Below are 20201 nucleotides of genomic sequence, written 5' to 3'. Positions count from 1 at the left end.
TGATGAACCATGCTGTTGCAATGCGGTAGTGTCCCGAATATCCCTCTCACAATGGGGTTTAATCTTTAATACACTGTGCACAAGCCCAACTCTCGCTCCAGTGAATAGGAGTAGCACTGGAGATCTGAGGTGGCTCACTGAAGCAAGGGATCTTACAAGCACCACCAGCGGCATGTGACTCACACAGGGATAGTAATGTTCACTGAAAGGCATGACGTGGGTTTACAAGGCACCATGTCTTCAAGAAATAGATTTTAAAGACAACAGAAAAAGAACTCTTTAACATGATACAATGACAAGGGTGATGGGTGACTCCGCTTCGCAAAGTGCAGAGGGCCCGAATGGAGGAGTCAGATGGCCAATGGTTTTAAATGTGTATCTACAACACTCACTCAGATGATTGGGTGGCCATACAAATCAACAAGCAAATATAAAAACGAGAAAAAAAACAGAATCCAACACAGAGAAAACGGGAGCAGGGAGATGAAGAATGTTGGAAATGATAGGGCTGAACTAAAAGGTTGTGTGAAGGCTGCAACTAAAGCAGCGACCTAGCAGCGCTGAGAGACAATATCAAGAGGTAAAGAGGCATTCAAGAACAACAGGCAATCACCCGACAGTGCAGGAAACCCAAGGGGCACTTTGGGCTGGGAGACAGCCAGACACACGGAGGGCACGAGGTGTCACATTTTTAGATTCTGTAAGATGATCTCCCTAATTAAACAACACAGCACCACTTGAGAGTAGGTTAAACAAGCACTGGCAAATTCAAAAGGTCTGCCCTTGACAAGCTGTCGCAATGGGTAATTTTTATCTGTAATTGCAAGCATGTTCCAATAAAATAAAAACAAAACAAACAAAAAAAATAAGATGTAGCCTAAGAGTAGCTGTCATATGCTTTGCAAAAGAAATGTAAATTAAAAAGTCACAGATGTGTTTTTTTTTTTACTAGTGGTGACTTTTAAATAGCAAATGTTTTAAGCACACAGTGCATTTTATTATTATTATTATTACTATAATAATGATTATTATTATTATTATTATTATTATTATTATTATTATTTGTGAGGCAAACCAGCATACATTTCCACCTAACCAGGAATTGAAATCTGAGGCAGCTAAAATGGTACAATGTATCTTAAAGAATGTATAATATCAACTTTAAAAATAAGACCAAAAATAAATCACCATCTAATTAGGCACCCAAACTGCAGGCAAAATAAATAACTGATATTTAAAGTTAAGATAACAATAAAACAAAAAAAAACACACACACACATTAGAATTACTTTGTCACCCAACAAACTATTTTAGGAAGATGGGAGCAATGTGCGCAGGCGTTGTGCCATCACTCAAAGTGAAGGGAGCCAACGAGAAAAGTGGGCTGACCCATTACCCCATCCTGCAAACTGTTTGGGTAAAGCAAAACAGTTTAACAGACCCATGGATGAAGCCCGCTGACCTCACACCTCTCTATATATGTATATCATGTATATATTTATATAAACATTGAAAGGCAACCATGCAAGCTTGCTTGCATTTGTGGATGACATTACCAAGCAGTTGGCTTCCAATGTGTGATGACATCACGAGCAGTGGCCTCGACAGCTAGGTCTTGATAGGTTGTGTCTATTCGATCAGGCGCCTTCTATCAAGTCCTAGCTGTTGTGGCCACTACTCATGATGTCATCACACATTGGTAGGCAACTGCTTGGTAATGTCACCCACAGATGCAAGCAAGCTTGATGGTTTCCTTTCGATAGTGTATGAGCTTAGAGAACAGGTCTTTCTTCGGACACAGTACCAGCAAGGGAACGGAGGCCGCCAGGAGACAGGCTGGAGCGCGAGGCTAGCTCAGTGGCGAACTGAGCGCATCCCGGGCTCCCGCCTCCAGGAGGCACGCGTCTCGGGCAACTTTTCAGCACAGCTCATTTTGTTTTGAATGCTTTCTGATGAGTTCAGGGAATACAGAAAACTCAGTAATTATCGCAGAGATGCTGCATCTGTGAGGAGCCGGGCCGACATATTACAGAACGCACTCTGCATTTCATTGGAAACGAGCAAAATGAGTTCTCAGCCCAAGTGGCTACAGTGGCATGTTTGTCCCAGATATCAGGAAAGAGTTATTTTTTTACGCTGCTTCTGTGCAAGCAGCACCTTCTCGCCCTCATCCCCTTGAGGGAGGATTGTGAAGGACATGTTGAACGGCGGGATGATGTAACAGGATGCACCTCTACTGCAGGGCATCCCGGGACCCCGGGACCCCGGGGATCCTGTCTTTCGTCCCATTCCTAATGCATGGTTACTTAACCCCCATTGAGATATCCGCCCGGACCCGGAGGCAGCCCTGTCCACGGGCTTCCTTTCAGTGCTTCATTTGAGCCAGGGGATCACCACTCATTTTTGGGGACTGCCACTTATTTTTCCTCTTCAGAAATTTACCGAGAGCGAGATAGCGAGAATTACACAAGGGGGAAGAAGGAGGATGACGGAAAATCCGTCACAAAGGACAAAGCGGGGTCCTGCAGGAGTGACATAAAGAGGCAGGGGGTGTCTGATGGTGGTGGACTGAAGAGGCCTGGGGTGGATTCGAAACTTGGGGGCGGATTCCGCCCGCCACCCCAGTGGTGCTGGGACCGGCCGCCAGTGGTGCGGCGGTCCGGCACCTGTAATTAGGACGCCACCGCCACTGTGGCAGTGGCATCCTCCATTTCCTGCATTGCCGTGAGCACTGCCCGCCACAATGCTGGGAATGCACTGTGTGCATTGTCATGCACAAGGTGACAGGCACTGAGCAGTGCCTGCAACTTGTCCATGACAATGCCATGTGCCCCCCCCCCCAATACCCTAGGGGCCCGGAATGGGCCCCCGTAAGCACAATCTGCATGCCTTCCTAATAAGGATGGCGGTGTCTATCAAACACTGCCACCATATCAGGCCCCTTTTCTGCCCGATCAACTGTGTGACCGTCAGAATACCGGCGAATGTTCTTTCCCTCCGCCCGGGGTCTCCCCCACCATACTAATATGGCAGGGGGAAATGGGTGGCGGGCGATGTAGGACGGATCATCACCGCCATGCGGGCGGTGGCGATCCACCCAACATCCTAATCAACCCCTTGGTGTTAGGCGCACTGACATTTAATGGCATCGGCCGCGGGCCTCTGGGCGCCAGCACTCAGACGTTCACAAGTGAAGCACTGGGAGGAGCCCAAAGTCAACACAACTGTATGACCGTATTGGATCTTTTCTCTGTGTCATTGCATGATGGGGAGGAGTAGGCGGTGCTTTACGGAGGTATTTGCCATCCACCATGCAGCCCGGTCCCAGGCTTCCCACACAGTGGCAGAGACCTGACTACAAGATTTACTCTTATCAAACCCAACTGTACAGATTTTATTAACCTCTCCTGGGTGAACGAAAGAACGGACCTACTGGAGTTTTACTCTGTGCCCATGAGTAATACACAAATGCCTGTGGCTGGTGCATCTGTCCACTGAGCTAACAGATCCACCTCAAGCCAGGATCAATTGCCACGTTTCTTGATACTTGCTGCTGGCAGAAAGGGAAGCCGACTAAACAAGACCCTGATACTAATGGGTTTCAGTGTAAAAATGCAGGAACTTGCCAGGTATCCCTGTCGAGGGTGATGAATGGGTAACCTAACGCTGGCTCCCCAAAGCGCTGGGCGATAGACCAATTGTCAAACAAAATATTCTCCATTTCTGCACAACAACTGGGACATTTCACTCAGGCCTCCCTTAACGAGAGTCATTACTCTTAGCCACTTAGTGCAAAACAACTTACGAGACACTGACAGCCAATGGAGAACCTGTTGGGTATTTTTCAAGGGAGGGTGGTACTGAGGAGCGGGGCACTGTTGAACATTTCCAGAGTGGGCCTGAAAGATCCCGCTTGCTATAGATATGCTTTTTATGCAGAACTGGCATGCCATATAGGAGGGGCGGGCACCAGAAATTAGGGCAACACAGCTTATCAACAAAATAGATACCCAGAATTTGATAGGCCCGTCAATGATATCCATTTCCTACCGATTCTGTAAAAACAGCAGGTATTTGGTCTCCGTTTGTACCTCTCCTTACTCAGCACTATTTCTCTCCTGTATCCCATTTTAAAAGCATTTACCGCCCCTGCCTCCTTCTGCCACTAAATATTTTCTAGCTGTGCCCCATAGTACCTACTCTTAATATCCATGGTCAGCAGCGACAAAACAATTTTTGCTGTATGTGGAATATGTGGGACCACTTATGTTTCCACACTCACCCTACTGTACCAGGTTGTTGTGTAAGGTCTTCGAGCAGACCGCATGGGGCCTGAACCCCAGAGTAGGCCTAAAATTGACGTTTAATGACAGGAGTGAGACAGGAGGAAGTGATATTGACCTTGGCTGGAGGGCAGCCGCCTTCTCTTACCTCTGAAGCCATTGCCATTGCCACTAGAGCAAGCCGGAGAAGGGGAGCCCTGAGGCCGGATGACTGGAGCGAAGGCACTCTTCTGTTTGACGGATGGGAAGACGGAGGAAGAGAAGGGTAGGATGGAGCCGCCACTGGAGGAGCCGATCGTTGGGCTGGAAGGCATGACTGTAAAGAAGGCATTCATCAGCATCGTACAAGGTGCATGCAATACAGAAAAATACACAAATTGTCTGACCCAAAGCCACAGAACAGGGCAATCTCAAGGAAATCCTTCCTGAGGACCATCATAACCTTCGTGCAGGTGCTCACACTGGAGACAGCAGAGTGGAGGAGAGTCACTTTCTCAATTGCTACACATGGTGTATTCATCCAAAAGGAATCAGGGAAAGACGAGGATATTTCTCATTGTCCGAATGCCAGGGGCTAATGGTGAGGGCACGCTTAATTCTATTGGAAACTTTGATAAACTGGGAGAATAACATGTTTTTGTTCACTATGCGCCTGTGTTGCTTCATAAAATTGTAACAGTGAGTTGATATATGTACAAAAACCTTTATTCAACACAGACTATTGAGATCTGGAAAATATTTCTCAGTCCTTTATCAAATATGGAATATGTTTAAATGGATCCCGTGAAACATGGGTTTCATCTTCAAAAAACAGTCCAATGTCACACAGGTTTACCTTAGTTCATTGCTGTCACCATTGTATTCATGAAAATATAAACACTTTTTAACATTTTATTTTAAAGCAGAGCGCACAGTTAGCTGCACTATGAAAAGAACAGCATCAACAGTCTCCCTCTTCTACGGGCAGAATCTGTTCTAAGCAAAGGTTTTTTCCCTAAAATTCTACATTTTTAAGAACATAGTTACATGTTTCCTCATATATTTTCGTCAGAGAACCAAACATTCTAGTCCAGTACTTTTCTTACTACATTTACCCAGTTGAAGAAAACTCAATTTTAAGCTAACTAGCCCTAGGCCTCATGGTTTCTCATGGCACCACAACCCCTTGATGAAACAATATAAGACCATATTACATGTTTTCCCGTTATGTATTCTCTCGATAGATAGCTAGGCAAACAGACAGACTGACAGATAGATATATCATTCTTCATTCAATAATATTATTTATCCCAGTAGCTTAATACCAGCCTGAAGAAGCATCTATAGTTGTTTTTAGTAACATTTGTATGCCCATTAGATTCTGAGCCAATCTTATTCATTGTCTGCCTTCTCATCATCCAGGGAAATGACATTTAACATTATTATTATTTAAGTTTACTGCACCTGACTGGTGTAGTTGGATGAAAAGAATTGTATTCTACTGACAGAAGTGCAACAGTGTAAATGAAACCTAGGTTATTGTTTATGCAACTAAAAAATATGTAATGCTTGTGAAGGGTATCGTACCATTAAGTTTATGATCCGGAAATCTGATATGTATATACCATGTTTGCCAATAGCTCAGTGGAATCCTCCCAAAGCACTTTAAAACAGAGATCATCAGCATTCAAGAAATAAGCTAATGACTTCAATACCAAGTGGCATCATCCCTTTCCCTGAAGGTTGTAGTCCAGCAATATTAGGCATATCTTCTTTAGCATGCATCAAGAGAACACATGGGCCTTGTAGCAGAAAAGAATGATGGCCTGATTCTATTCCTGCAGAAGTGCTGAAAGAAGAGGGGAGTGTCTGCTATCTCCCCCAGCATCCTAAGCCTATACCACAGAAAATGACAATTCAAAGCTGATGAGAATTGACCAAGATACTTACTTCCGTAAGGGGAGCCTGTGGGTGAACCGTTGATGAATCCCGGGGAGCCAGGGACGCCCAAGTTGGACATGGGTACATTGCTGTAACCGTTCATGCTGTTGCTGGGAGTGCTGTAGTTTGACTGTTGAGGTGTTGAGCTGGTAGAGTAACCACGCGGGGATATGCTGCTCGTGTTACGAATGTAACCTAGAAATGTATGAGTGAAAAATGTACCTGTGCATTAGACATGTGGGCATATACACAGTTTATTTGTTCTTGTGGTGTTAAAAGTAGCAGGTGCCTCAAAGCCATTAAACTGGCTGTGTATCAGTGTTACTATGCAATCCTACCACTCCAGTAAAAAATTGAAAATTCTAGCTCGCCATCAGGTCAACAAAAATAGGCAAATAAAGAATTCATAAAAGGGAAGTCAATCAAAATAATATAATTATGTTTTCACTAAAAGAAGAGAAACAGTTGTATCTCTCTAAAAGTAATCAATCTCCAATAGAACAGAGACAACTCTAGTTCTACATCAGGATAGAGAAAACCCTAAATCTGCAGCAAAAGGTGATAATCAAGAGCCTAGAGGTGCTTCGTCTGCAACAGATGACAGGTAATGGGCAATCTCTAATATAGGAAGAGCCGTTAACACTCCAAACATTCGATGAAAGACAATCTAGCAGTATCACCACACAAGAAACGTGGCATCTCTAGCTCTCAAGATTAAGTGTGCCCATTATAGTAGTTTAACTGAAACATCTCAATCATAGCACTCCTGCAGAACAGCCATCCAACTGGTCCTGTAGAACTTTGGCTATTTCGCTCTTCAGATGGTCAGTGACAGTCCGAGCTGTCTAGTAGAAACATAACTATTTTGCTTCAGATACCAACTCAAAAGTGACCTTATAGCCCCAGCATAAGACTGGCAGTCCTAGCTAGAAGGGGTCAAACATATCAGCCAGACTTGCCGACATTCGAGGTAATAAAAAGTACTGGGCCTGTTCCTTACCTTGGTTGTTGCCCTGTGCTGACTCTGAGATGCTGACCCCTAACTGGCTGCTGTACGAGTTGATTCCCATCATGCCGTGGGCCGGTGAGCTGGACAGAGGAATCTGGCCCGGGTTTCTGGGCACACTGTAGAGGGCTTCTGCAATGTCAGCTGCTCGCTTCAGGATAATATCCTGCAATAACAAAACAATAATTTGTGGCACACTGTAGAAATGGCTACTGATGATAAGTATTTTTCAGATAACGCAGGATGAAATGCATGTGTGAACCGTACACAATTTAGTTTTCAGAATTATTTTTTTTACTTGGTATTCGTGTAGTTAATGTGGGTAGCTTAAATCAGGCAAGAGCCACAATAAGGAATTATGTATTATTAGTTGATCATGGGTACTGTGCCAAGAAACAAGGAGATGACAACAGCATGAAATAGGATTATTCTTGTAGCCACTGTTAAAAAGCATATTGATCTAAAAGGAAATAAGGGCATGGAAACACTACGACAGTGACTGATTAATTTATTGGGTTATTGATAGAATGGGTGATTCACTAATTACTTTGTCTGTTCATTGAACACCATACATGCATGTAGAACGTTTTGTGTTGTTTATAGAGAGATTGGCAGTTAAGATGTATGGTGTGACAAAGCCAATAGGGTTGGAACAGGGTCGCTAGAAAGACCCTGCTGCAGTTCTGACCTTTCAGTTGAAGTAGTGTATCAGAAAAGCTTCTGATTTCTTTATAAGCCACTCCGCCACACACAGTGGCTGGATGTTTATTAATAAATTAGTGCCCTAAGGCCTTTTGAAAACACTAAGTGGTTGGTCTGCTCCCGTAGTGGGACAAGGTGTACGAGGCCTGAGGCCTTTCTATTAAGTAAGTTATATCACATCAAATAGCTATACTAGCTTTTAGGGACTCCTAGCAGCAGTTTTTAGGTAACCTTTTTAAGCAACATGTTGGGTGCTGTAGAATAGTTCTGTTTAATGCTAATGCTATATCTGGCTGCTTAGTGGCCACATCCATCTGCCTGCAATATCCATGTGCATCTAGGTCACTGACCCCTCACATGAAGAGTGTGGAAGTCCCAAAGATCTTCTCATGAATCCTCTCAATCAAAGGTATCCACCCATAAGCACTACTGTGCCCTCTTTTGGACAACCACATAGTGCAGGACCTCTGGTAAACTCAATTATTGTCAATCCCCCACTGGCCACTGGGTGCCAGTGCCCAACCAGTTTAGCCCTACAGACAGCAAAGAATGCCACAAGCGTTCCTCACATGGCAAATTACAGCACTTGTTGGCAACTCTTTGTACAGGTTCTGAGGACCAGAGACAATACTTAAGTGGTGGACCTCTTACCTGGTTATTGTGCGGTGTGCCATAAAGTGCTTCTACTAAGTCTGCTGCTCTCTTCAGTAACATTTCCTGAGAAAAAAAAAAAAAAGATAGTTGTGAAGTGAAAATCTTCTGTGCACTTTAGGCAGCAGAGAACGAAGAAGCTTTAGCACAGATAAAGCCTCTACAAAGGGAAAATGGAATTTGGTGGTGGTAGCTTTTGCTCTAGGGCCCTGATTACAAGTTGGCCAGTACTGGGGGAATGGTAAATTTACATGTGATAGTACCAATACCCTGCAGTAACTCGACCCCAGTAACATCCAATTAAAAAATAAATCTTATGGAATGAGGAATTACCATGAGCAACTGATTTTTCCAGTGGTAAAACCACAAATAATCCCAATTTCCATGTTTAACACATACACTTACCACCTGCTCCAAGCAGATGGTAAACGTATGCTGAACCCTTTGAGTGTGGGGGGGGGGGGCATGTGAGTGTAGGAGAGGAGCAGGGAAGGTATTTTCCGGTAATTTCTGGCAGAAAAACCAGGGAGTGAGGTTTGGGTAAAGATGTTTTTAATTCCACTTGGAATTTTTCGGGACAGAGTTTCTGGCTAGAAAAAGCAGGTCTGGTATTCCCATGCATGCAAAAACTGGGGGGCCTAATTATGAACTATTTTGTGTGGCTCTTGCACCACGAAACATGGCGCAAGAGGGACGCAAACCTTACATGTGATTTATGAAGCCATGCTAGCTGACTTTGCATGGCCCTGAGTGGCTCCTTAAATCTGGAGTAAGGCAAGGGAACTCAATTTGCTGCGTTGCCTTACCCTGCCCTGGTAAGGGGTTCCACTGGCTTTGAGTGGGTGTTCCTACACAACTTCCATGATTTTGAATGGACTCCCAGATTTACCAGAACTAGTAGACCTGGGAATGTACCAAAAAGATATGCCTTCTCAGGTGAGGCGTAACGAGGAGAAATATTTTTATTTCTCGTTGTTACTTACTCTATGTGTGCTGCATTTTGCAGAACACATAGAAAGAGGAATATGCTACGTAGGATTGTTTTTGTGCAGGAAGATTTCTCTTCCTGCACAAAGACTATCTTGCCTACAACACAGGCACCCCATAGTGCAAGGGTGCCTGTATTGGCACTAGGCAGCCAAAAGGGTGCCAGTGCAGGGGGAAAGGCACTAATGGGCCATATTGCCTTAAATACGGCACATTCCTGCCCTTTCCATCATGCAGTGCAGTACAGCAAGGTGAATGCACTGTGTGACATTCTCGTAAATAGACCCCTAGGTGTCGAAAAACCTGACAACTCAGAATCAGGTGTAGCGAATTTCCATGCAATAATGTTGCTGTGGCTGACTAGTAAACAGGGTCTAAGAATATTTTGAAGCACCAGCTTCTCATAAAATCTCACCAATCTCTGTCAGCCTTTCAAGCAGTGAGCACGTGACTGACTGCCACGGCTATTTCAGTGGCCAAGGCCTGCTAGGCAGACCTCCCCTTACGCTAGAGGCCAGTCTGACTGCGCCTCCTGTGGTGACCTCTGTCCAAGCTTGTGGAAGGGCTGGGCTCTTTCATCTTGCCGCCTGGGAGCTGTCCTCGGTGCTGAAACGAACCAGCCCTGTCTATCCTGGAACGAGGATGTGTGGAATGGATTCTGACACAGACATACAGGAAGTGACAGTGCAGAAAACTACCAGCGAGCCCCTCATAGCCAATACCCCTCACCCGTTCGCGTCTAACAAAGCAGCTACAGACCCAAGGCCCTTTGAGGTCTGTTCTACGCAGGAGTCGTCTTCTGGCGTAAGCACGTCTTTGAAAAGAGCTGAACCATTTTACATGGCCCCCCACCACTGCGTTCAATGAAAACCATAAGCCCACGTGACATGACCTCGTTACCCCTTCACTCACACCTTGCAAACTCTAGACAATCATTGTCAGAGAATAACTAATTTACTTCGGGAAAAGTACAATATTTTAAAATAATGATAAATGGACCACACCGTAAATGATTACATGTTGGTTACAGCGCTCCAACTTAATCACTCGAAAAAGAACACAATCGATATAAGTCTCTTTTGTCTTTATGGTACTACTCAGGTAGTGCTTTGGAGTTTTGGGAAGATGACAGTATGTCCTCTACGCAGTTGACAAATAAGATTTTATAATTCTTACCAGGGAGAAAAGTGAAAAGATCCTTAAAAGAATCTGTTACTTTTGTATGTTCAAAAAATTTCAAATAAAATTACGGAACCATTTTTAAGAATGCAGCCCTGTGCTTTAATTAAGGTAGGAGCTTAGGGTCCTTCTATTAATTGGTTATAGGACCACCCTCTATTAAGGCCATTTAACCTGTTCATTCCTAGTTGTATGCAGGCAGGGAGGGACTTTACCGAGGGCAACAGAAAGAGGCAGCTGGCAAGGGATGGGCCAACAAAACATGCAACATGTTCACATATCACACCTTTGAATCCAAGAAAGCAGAACCATGTCACTTACAGTTTCTCTTTAGGAATAAATCTATTTTAATATTATTTCGAGGAGTGAAGTGGCCTAATAGGGGAAAATGACAGGGGGTGCTCCTCCGTAATGGCAGAGGAGCGTTGCCCCACTGGTTAGAGTCCGTCACAGAAAAATAAAATGATATTAAAACAATACAATAATATCATTTTATTTTTCTGTGAGGTGCTCTGGCTGACAGTGAATGCGTGCGGGTCCGGGCCATGACAGGCGGGAGTGGTGGGCACTTAAAAGTACGCATATAAGTTTGGGCAGCCATCTTAGGCCGGCCAAACGGACATGTGCACTTCTTTTTCTCCAAACCAGCTGTGTTCACAGCTGGGTTGCAGAAAAGCAGCAAGCTCTGAGGCACTGTCTAAGCGGCAGACCAAGCCACTCAGACCAATCCTGGTCGTGCTCTCATAGCATGAGAACATCATCTGGAGTGTCTGGGCAGCCTGTGTCTTCCCAGAGACTGCCAGGAGTGAAGCACCGAGGCGGCCGTCAGTAGGAGGGCAGCGAGGGCTACATTTTTGTTTATATTTTATGTTTACCCTCAATTTCCCTGGCGGCCGCCACTGGAAAACGAGATATCCCCAAGGCTAGTGTCTCTGGTCAGCAGTGTCGGAGCGGAGTCAGTCATGTGCCATGGGGAACTTGACATTTATCTAACCCTTTCTCAGCCGTTTCTGTCTTTCAGAGGCCCTTGTGCGCCTTCTTCTCTGAAAATCTATTGGTGTCAACACAATCTCTTGATTCAACAAGTCTACAAGAAGACTAACTGTTAAGGTCACAGTGGGGTGACTGGGCAGCTGGCACTCACCTTGGCTAACCTCTCTGGGTCGCCTGGATGCCTGGGGATGACCTTCTGCAGTCTCTGGAAACCATAGTCTATGGTGGGCTCATTGAGGGCTGAAAGAGAAGAAGACCTCTGATTAGAAATGACTGGAAGGAGCAAAACCACTGAAAAAACTGGTACTTAATACAGGAAAAGCAGTAGGACACAACACTTCAAATAAGGGTGGTAAGGTCTAATGAGGTGAATACAAGCCAATCTTGGACACAGACAGATTAGAGAATATACATGTCTCTATCTTCAAGACAATAACACCCTTTTATTATCACATTTTATTTATAGGATTTTTCCTAAAATGCTTACATTCCTTCCAAAACACAGAAAAAAATAAATGTATTTGAAAATAACTATAGTCAATTTAAATAGTTAAAAAATAATAAATCTTTTTATAAAACAACACAGATTCGGGGTCTATCTACATTTGCATATAAAGGCAGAGATCCCAACCCTCTCAAATTAGATAATGACAGGGTACATGAGTAAGTTTGCGCATGTAATAATTCCAATCAAACACATAGCATATGAGCAGTTTCATGGCACAAAATTTGAAAAATAAATTTTTCATGGCAAGGCCCCAGAAGGCCTTAAAACAGCAGGTACCAGGATCTGATTCAAGTGCAGAATCATGCGTATGTGCCTTGCTTCAAACATGAAGGCTCTGTTAGACATTTAGGCAAGAGTCCAAAGCTCGAACAGTTAACCCGAGATACCACCGATAGTTTCAGAAGTCTTCGGGTAGGAATCACATCCAGTCTTTTTTTTCAATAACGGTTTCAAAGTAATCCTCATAATACCTAAATGAATTAATGTGTCCAACATGTTTCAGGTATTTGAACCTATACACAGAAAAAACTCAAAATCAGAGATCCCTTCCCATCCTAGGATATTTGTCTCATTTGCAAATGAGCACAAATATACATTCCTGAGCACACAAAACATCCTTCTACCAATCTTTCGGGGTATAGATAAGTCCTTATTAATTTGACTGGGCTAGCAGACCTAAGTTTCGAAGCATTTTTTAGAAGCGGTTCTTCAATTTCATCTAATTTGACTTGCTCTTTAGCCATCCTCATGAGAGCATGTTAAGTCATCGCTGGAAAGATTTTAACCTTATATGCCTTGATTATTTAATTAATGTAGCTATTCTAAGACCTTCCAGACCATATCCTACCCCACCTATCCAATATTAAAGTTTAAGTTTCATTTCTCAAAAGTGATGTCCCACAACATGATTGTGATCGATATACACAAGTGCTCATGGTCACACTCTAACCTAGTAACCCCAAAAAATAATTTACAAAGACAAAATGCTTTCGCTTTGCATATGTGTAGTGTATTTCAGACGATTTCCAGCTAACATCCTGGCAAGGCCGGCATGGAGTGTCCTATTATTTTTCCATTTAGACACTTCACATATTTATATCCATAAACAGCACTTTTTTATTTAAGCCCACGCCAATAGATAATAAAACAGGGACATCTTACATCTCAGTACAGACCATCAAAAGAGAATCATTTTGTTTAAACCTACTTATTTACGTAAATTTACAAATAAATCTCATTTGGCGATAATTGCAAGCTATAATTCCTCCTTGTTACATGCTAACATTCTATAAAGTTTAACAGAGAATGAATGGCTAACTAACTTATAAATCAATTGCTTCTATCCTAATGTCCCCAAGCAGTCACGCCCCGTCCTTGCCTCAATGAACACTTGCGTCCCCCATATTGCGACATCCGCTATTACCACTCTTTACAAAGACTTCATTTCTACTAAAACATATTCCTACTTTATAGTTCCCAGAACAAACTATTGCAACACCTTACTCTTCAAAGCTCCCAAACTCCATTTGGCACCTTTGAAATCTCCAAAAACCAGGAAGGAAAGAAACATTAGGTCAGGATACTAAAACTTCCAATATCGCACTGCTGCGACCAAATTTGTGCACTGAAGCTGCTTTTTATGTCTGAAACTCTCTCCGACGTTGCCAAGAAAACCTCACATAATTTGATTAAAAACGTGAAAGGTTCCTTTTCAGCTATTCACCTACGTTCGTGTTTTCCCTTACCCGCTCCATCTTTGCCATGTGTCACGCTTATTTTTTCCGCCTATCATGCTACCTTTATCCGTTATGTGCTCCTGAATCGTGGGCTAGCACTTCTTTGTATTTCAAAATCCTGAATTCATGTTTGCTATATCCAAAGTCCTCTGGCACACTTCAGGTAGTGATGCAATATATAAAACTAATAAATAAACAAATATATTTAAATCACCACTAAGAATAATGCAGTCATCCAGAAAAGAGACCTTCAGTTCAGTTGACCATATCCACCCCCCGATTAATCTGCTCTAAATCCAAACTGTAACCAGGTGTAGTAACACCACTCTCATCAGGCCCGCAAAGGACTGAAGCTGCAGAGCATGTCCGGTGTGTAACTGACTAATTTACAGGACAAAGATGTGGCACACAATCTAGCTGGTGAGTTATTGACTTCCTCGATGAGAATTCAGAACTCTTACCCGCAACTTGACCCATTATTACGCTGCTACCTGATCTGGTGTCATCCTCTACCCCATGAGCTCAAACATTGCAGGATGGCAGTGCCCACCTACCTGTGTAGATGAATCTCCCAGGCGCTCCTTTGCAGAACTGCTTGGATTTGTACGACAGTGTGACTTCCACCACGCCTGGAATGTGTCGAGGAGGAGTCTGGACCCGGATTGCATGAGGCGTTATAAGCTGGGAAGCGCAGGAAAGAGAAACTATGTCATGATTTCTTCCTTTCTTTATAAATTCTGGATATTGCTAATTCACCCACATTCAACAAGACTTAAGGCAGTACCTAAGCAGGTTCCCCAACAAATGCTATGGCTGGTGATGGATAACATTTAATCACCACAACTGTTAAGCATGCACTAGATTTGCATTGGCGGCGGTTGGGTAACCTGGATCAAAGAGGCTCACAGCAGACGTGCCTTAACAGCAATCTAGAGATTCCTCACCGCCCCAAACCCAACCTGGCTTTCAGATTCACTAAATCTCTGGGTTTAGCACTAGGCCTGTCCTCCTTTGACACCATTGTAGCAAAGCACTCTAAATTTTTCTCTCAAGATTCGTTTTTTTTTACAATAATTAGTAGCACTGTGCATAACAGATTTGCTTTTGAGTCACGTTTCTCTCTGGAGAAAAGCGGATGTACGTTGTTACGACGCGTGATATTACCACGCACACCGTTACAACGCGTATTTTACAACGCAAGTCGTTACCACGACTTGCGCTGTAGGGGTGCAGACTTAGGAATAGTTTAATTTACTATTCCAACACCAGCCTACGTACAGTAGGGAAGGTGTTGGAATAGTAAATCTACTATTCCTTGTCCTTTAGCGCCCTCCAGCGCAAGTCGTGGTTACGACTTGCGTTCTAAAATACACGTTGTAACGGTACTGCGGGGTAACATCCCCGTCGTAAAGGATGTTCACCGAGAAAAGATGCCAAAGTAAGTGCTGTACAGTTGGGAAGACGTGGTACCAAGTCACTTCACCATTCTATTGACAACAGACAAACTAGTGTTTAACATTCATTTTGAGCATCTCTTACAGCTAGAGGTTTAAATAGTTGAGCAGTGCTAGGGTGGCACTGGTCAACTGTGCGCTCGCAGCAAGGCAGAAATTGAATGAGCTACCTTAACAGGGCATAAACCTACTGAGAAATTAATAATGGGGAATTAGCGGAGTTATTGCAATGGGGAATTAGTTAACTGAGCCTTGTCAGTGTGTATATAGCCCAACTGAGCTATTTTGCAAAACAAATTAAAGTGCAGATTCAGTCAACTGAGAGCTACCTCAATGGTGCATTGGTTGGTATTCAGACTCTGCTATGATACAAGTCAGCTACGCAATCTCAATAGGGGCACTGGTCAGCTTCGTAGGATATCATGCAATGAAGTAATCTCAAAGGGTCATTAGTCAATGAACCAATGTTAATAGGAGTGGGTTGACTGAGCGCCTAAGCTGAGTTGTTTTAATGTGGCTATAGCCATTATTGTAAGATAGGCATTAGTCACCTGAACCATTCCAATGAGGGAACTAGTCAATTAAATACTAAACTAGGAACCTGAACAGTCTTAAAGGGGATTAGCTGGTAATTTAAAAGAGGCATTACTCAAGTGAGCTCTCATAAATGTGTGTTAGTCAGCTAAGCTATCTCAATGTGGCATTAGTCAACTTGGCCCAATGGGACCTCGGATACCTTAGTTTTCTCTGTAGGATCTTAGTAGATCTATGACAATCATCAGCTAAACCATTTCGATGGACATTAATCAACTTAACCTTCTGAAAAAATTATTAGACACCATAGCTGACTTCATGAGGCATTATTAAACTTATACAGCTCAATAGATTACTGCTTAACAGTGCTAAGGAAACTGAACATCATCAGTAGGGTATTAGCCACCTTACCCATCTGAATGAAGGCAGCGGTCAACTTGATTATCAGAATAGTGTACTCAATTGACCTATCTGAAAGGATATTAATCTAGTGAACAGCTCCCAAATAGAATAATATGTCTCAATGGTAAAGTTTCACTACTATTCGGTTAGAAGAGTTGCATTCTACTAAATTGCACACAAAAAAATAACTACTTAAATAAACTCTCAGTGCTCTATTAACCTCCTGAGCTACTCTGAATAAGGTGTTTGCCATCTGATCATTATCAACGGGGCAATATCCAACTGAGGTTTCTCAGTGTTGCATTAGATTTAGTATTTTTTCCATGAGTCAAACAATCACTTAACCATTAGCATAGAAATGTACACTTTGAATCAAGAAAGAATTAACACAATAAAAAAAATGACGGTTCTATAATATTGGATCTTGGGTTTCTTAGAAAGCTCTGTGAGTAACAGCAATAACGTGCTAGCCAACTCACCTAGTAAAGAAATGCATCAGGCCAATTGTCTTGCTTAACAAGATATCTAAAATAAAACTGTGCTACATCAAATATTCTTTAAATGGACAACTCGGCTTTTTTAGGGCAGTACATTGCGTTCAGGTTGAATAGCACAGCTTGTGTTCATTCACCTTCACAACAGCAGCATGCAGAGAGCAGCAGAATAAAACAAGCAGGGAGCCTACCTCGCTCCACACCAGCATGGTCCCAAACACAACCTGCAGGCCATCGAAGAAGTTGTCCCCGATTATGATGACCATGGCTCCGCCCGTTGTCCAGCCCTCGCTGGGGCTGATGGCTTTGATGCAGGGGGTGGCTGCAGAAAGAAGGGAAAGAATCAGGAATTAAATGCAATATAGCTCTAGGGGATTCTTTTTCAACATTTTGACCCTCCAACTCGTCCGACCTTGAAAAGTGCTCCAGAAAACAAGAATTAACTTTTGAATCCAAGTTCTCTTAATTGCTTGCTTCCCTTCCCTGGCACCCAGCACCATTCAGGCCGCCAGAGACCCACAACGGTGCAAGGTAGTGTGGGAGCCTAATGGAGCCTGCAGAAAGTGTTTTGAAAACTTTGTCATTAAGGTATTTCGGTTAGTCAATCTCTCAGCAAGGTACAGGAAACAAGCTGCTCTGGCAGGGGCTTCCTCGGCGACCTCATTATTAAATAGATACTAATGGATTTGCTTTTATTTAACGCTTCCCCCCAAAAGTGTTTAGGATTTTTTTTCTTTTTTCTGATGGATTTGGTTAACCGTGCGACAAGTCTTTTCTTCCATATGTGCAGGGCTCTGGACTTCACATCACACCAGGAACCCAATGTGGTTTTGCAGGCCTCTCCAAAGCCAATCCATCAAGCAGCGCAGGATGCTGACAGGGTCAGAGTTGGAGGAGAACTTTGGCGGGGCTCCAAAAACATGCGCCTACTTTGAGCAGCCAGTCAATCACATCCAATCAGTCCAGGGAAAAGGGGAAGGAAGAAAAGCTGGACCGCCTCGCAGGAGCGCAGAATCTTGGGATTTTCTTCCCTTCGCTTTTTCGCTGCCCGCTGGGGGAAATTAACACGGCTGCAAATTCTTTACAGATTCAATCATTTTATTCCAGTTCATTAATTCTTCTTTGGGTTGATGCAGGCCAAGCAAAGGAAAAGGAAAAAAATTAGAGGGCAGGGTAACAAGATCTCGTAATGTAATAAAAGCCTGGCCTATGTGTATCAGCGTTAAGAGGTCTTTGGCGTACATTTCTTTGGGAGGCGCGGTGGGTGGAGGGCTGCTGCAAGGTTCGCTGCTGTCTTAGCTTATTCACAAAATAGGAAGAGTACGTAATGATTCATGGCTGAGGGTGCTTGCCCATCATGCTTTGAGAGCAACTAATATTGGCCTTGCATGTGACCTTCACAGCAAGAGACCCATTTCGAAGTGCCTGTTGTGTTATCACTTCATTCATTACTGTACATTAGGGAATGTCCAAGATCACACAGTGTATCACCAGGATGAGCTGGCTGTATCACCATACTTCTGAAATTAAAGATGGTAAATTAATTTCTAAACCAACTGACCTCACAGTGAGGAATACCCACGCCTAGATCCTGCCTGTAACCTAAATTCAAAGCAGGGGGCTCGTCTTAAGACATGTTACATGGGCTCAAACCTTGCATATGTTGCTCAAAACAGGTAATCTGTGCTCCGGCTAGGATTTCCAGGGCCATGTATGTAACCAGGGCACAAGTCAGGCACCGGGCAAAAGTGAGATAGCATAGGATAATGTCTCAAGTAATGTAAATAAGGACAAAGTAATGTTAAGCCTGCCAACACAGACTCTAGATAAATGAGCCTAAATCCACATAATTCATACTCAAGATATGTTACCTGGGCCCACACCATATGAACCAGACTGGGGCTAGGTAGTGCAGGTTCAAACAGTGAATTCCTGGCTCAAATAGTGAAACCAAGGCTGAAGTCATAATTTGAGTCAAGTTATAAAACCTGAGTTAATTAATACAACCCGGGTCAAGTCATAGAACCTAGGTTCTAGGGATGCGACCTCGGCTGATGTCATACACCATGGTCTCAAGTCTTGAAACATGGGCTCAAGTCACAGTTCTTGTCATACTAAGCTTAAGTTACAGAGCCACGGATTAAACTGTGCAACACACACCGATGCTGCTCAGCCATGCCTCATGCTGTACACGAACTTGGACTCAAACCCATAACCTGGACAAAAGCCATATATGCTCCACCCATATCATGTATCCTTAGCTGATGTTGTGCAACCGCAGCTCAAGCATTGAGACTATGGTCACATTATGCAACCCATGTCCACGGCATGCAACCTCTGCCTCAGCACACATCTGAACCAGGTATAACACTTATAAACATGTTTAAGACCTACCGACGTAAGTGGAGAAACCAGTATGCTGAATTGATTACTGAAATTGTTGCATTATGCATCAGAATGTGGCTGCTCAGGTAGCTCTGGAAGAGATCACCCAATCCTCCTTGATAGAGCCCTGCAGGTGACTGCCATATAAACGCAAAACCTTAGAGTCATATATTATTTAGCCCCCGGCATCTCCATAGAGTCAGAACCAGTCGCTAGATTGCAAGATGTTTTGGGAGAGATTACTCAAAGATATCCGCAGAGCAACTTTAGAGACATCCAATGAAGGCAATGGAGTAGGGCGCCCTTTGTGTACATATTGCAAGATTTTCCCTGGTGTATTTTGTGCGAATGACTTTTCAGAAGCATGGCTTGTAGGGGGAATTGCATACTTCACTGCAGTGGAAAACCTTACAAAAAAACATACTTCTATCACTTGTATTTTCAAATCCAAAATCCATAGGATTTGAGGAAGAAATAATTTTCCTGATTAGGTGCTACATCCAACTACTTTTATTACAGATTCAGTCACCTAAAAGCTGGGTGCAGTAAATAGTCACTTTGAGAGAAATACATGTGCTTATTTTAAAGAGCACTGGTGCATGAGTATACTTTGAGAAATACTGAATGCTTATTTTAAAGTCCCTTGGTGAACGCCTTCCATTCAAGTCGTACTGAATGCATACACTCATTTTAAGATGCATTGGATGTGTATATTTATTTTAAAATGCATTGGATATGGTTGAATGCATGTATGTAATGATACACATGTGCTTGCGTTTACCATAAAAGCAATGAGTTCTTATTTTAAGATGATTCACATACACACATTTCTTTTTGTACGCACGTAAAATTAATTGAAGATATGAATTTATTTTAGGATGTACTGAATGTGTGTTTCTTTTATCATGCAGTGGTACATGAATTTATTATAAGTTGCATTGCATACCGGTATACATTTTAATATACA

The 20201-nt window shown here is 43.1% G+C and overlaps 1 protein-coding gene across 3 annotated transcripts in view; it reads right to left on the bottom strand.

Annotated features, from left to right (window-relative positions):
• Nucleotides 1–20201, bottom strand: part of EBF2 (EBF transcription factor 2) — a 202899-nt gene that overhangs the window by 4825 nt on the left and 177873 nt on the right. For all 3 annotated transcript variants that reach the window (XM_086943527.1, XM_086943526.1, XM_086943528.1), the window contains exons 9-15: nt 17041–17171; nt 14520–14646; nt 11873–11961; nt 8563–8628; nt 7204–7375; nt 6213–6398; nt 4432–4599 (exon numbers count right to left, since the gene is read on the bottom strand). In XM_086943527.1, coding sequence (XP_086799653.1) covers nt 4432–4599; nt 6213–6398; nt 7204–7375; nt 8563–8628; nt 11873–11961; nt 14520–14646; nt 17041–17171 — 939 coding nt within the window. The remainder of the gene's footprint in view (nt 1–4431; nt 4600–6212; nt 6399–7203; nt 7376–8562; nt 8629–11872; nt 11962–14519; nt 14647–17040; nt 17172–20201) is intronic.

The sequence above is a fragment of the Lissotriton vulgaris genome, chromosome 11, assembly GCF_964263255.1.
Source record: "Lissotriton vulgaris chromosome 11, aLisVul1.2, whole genome shotgun sequence".
NCBI classification, from domain to species: domain Eukaryota; kingdom Metazoa; phylum Chordata; class Amphibia; order Caudata; family Salamandridae; genus Lissotriton; species Lissotriton vulgaris.
Note: the sequence above shows the minus strand (reverse complement) of the source record. Positions and strands in the feature narration are given on the sequence as shown.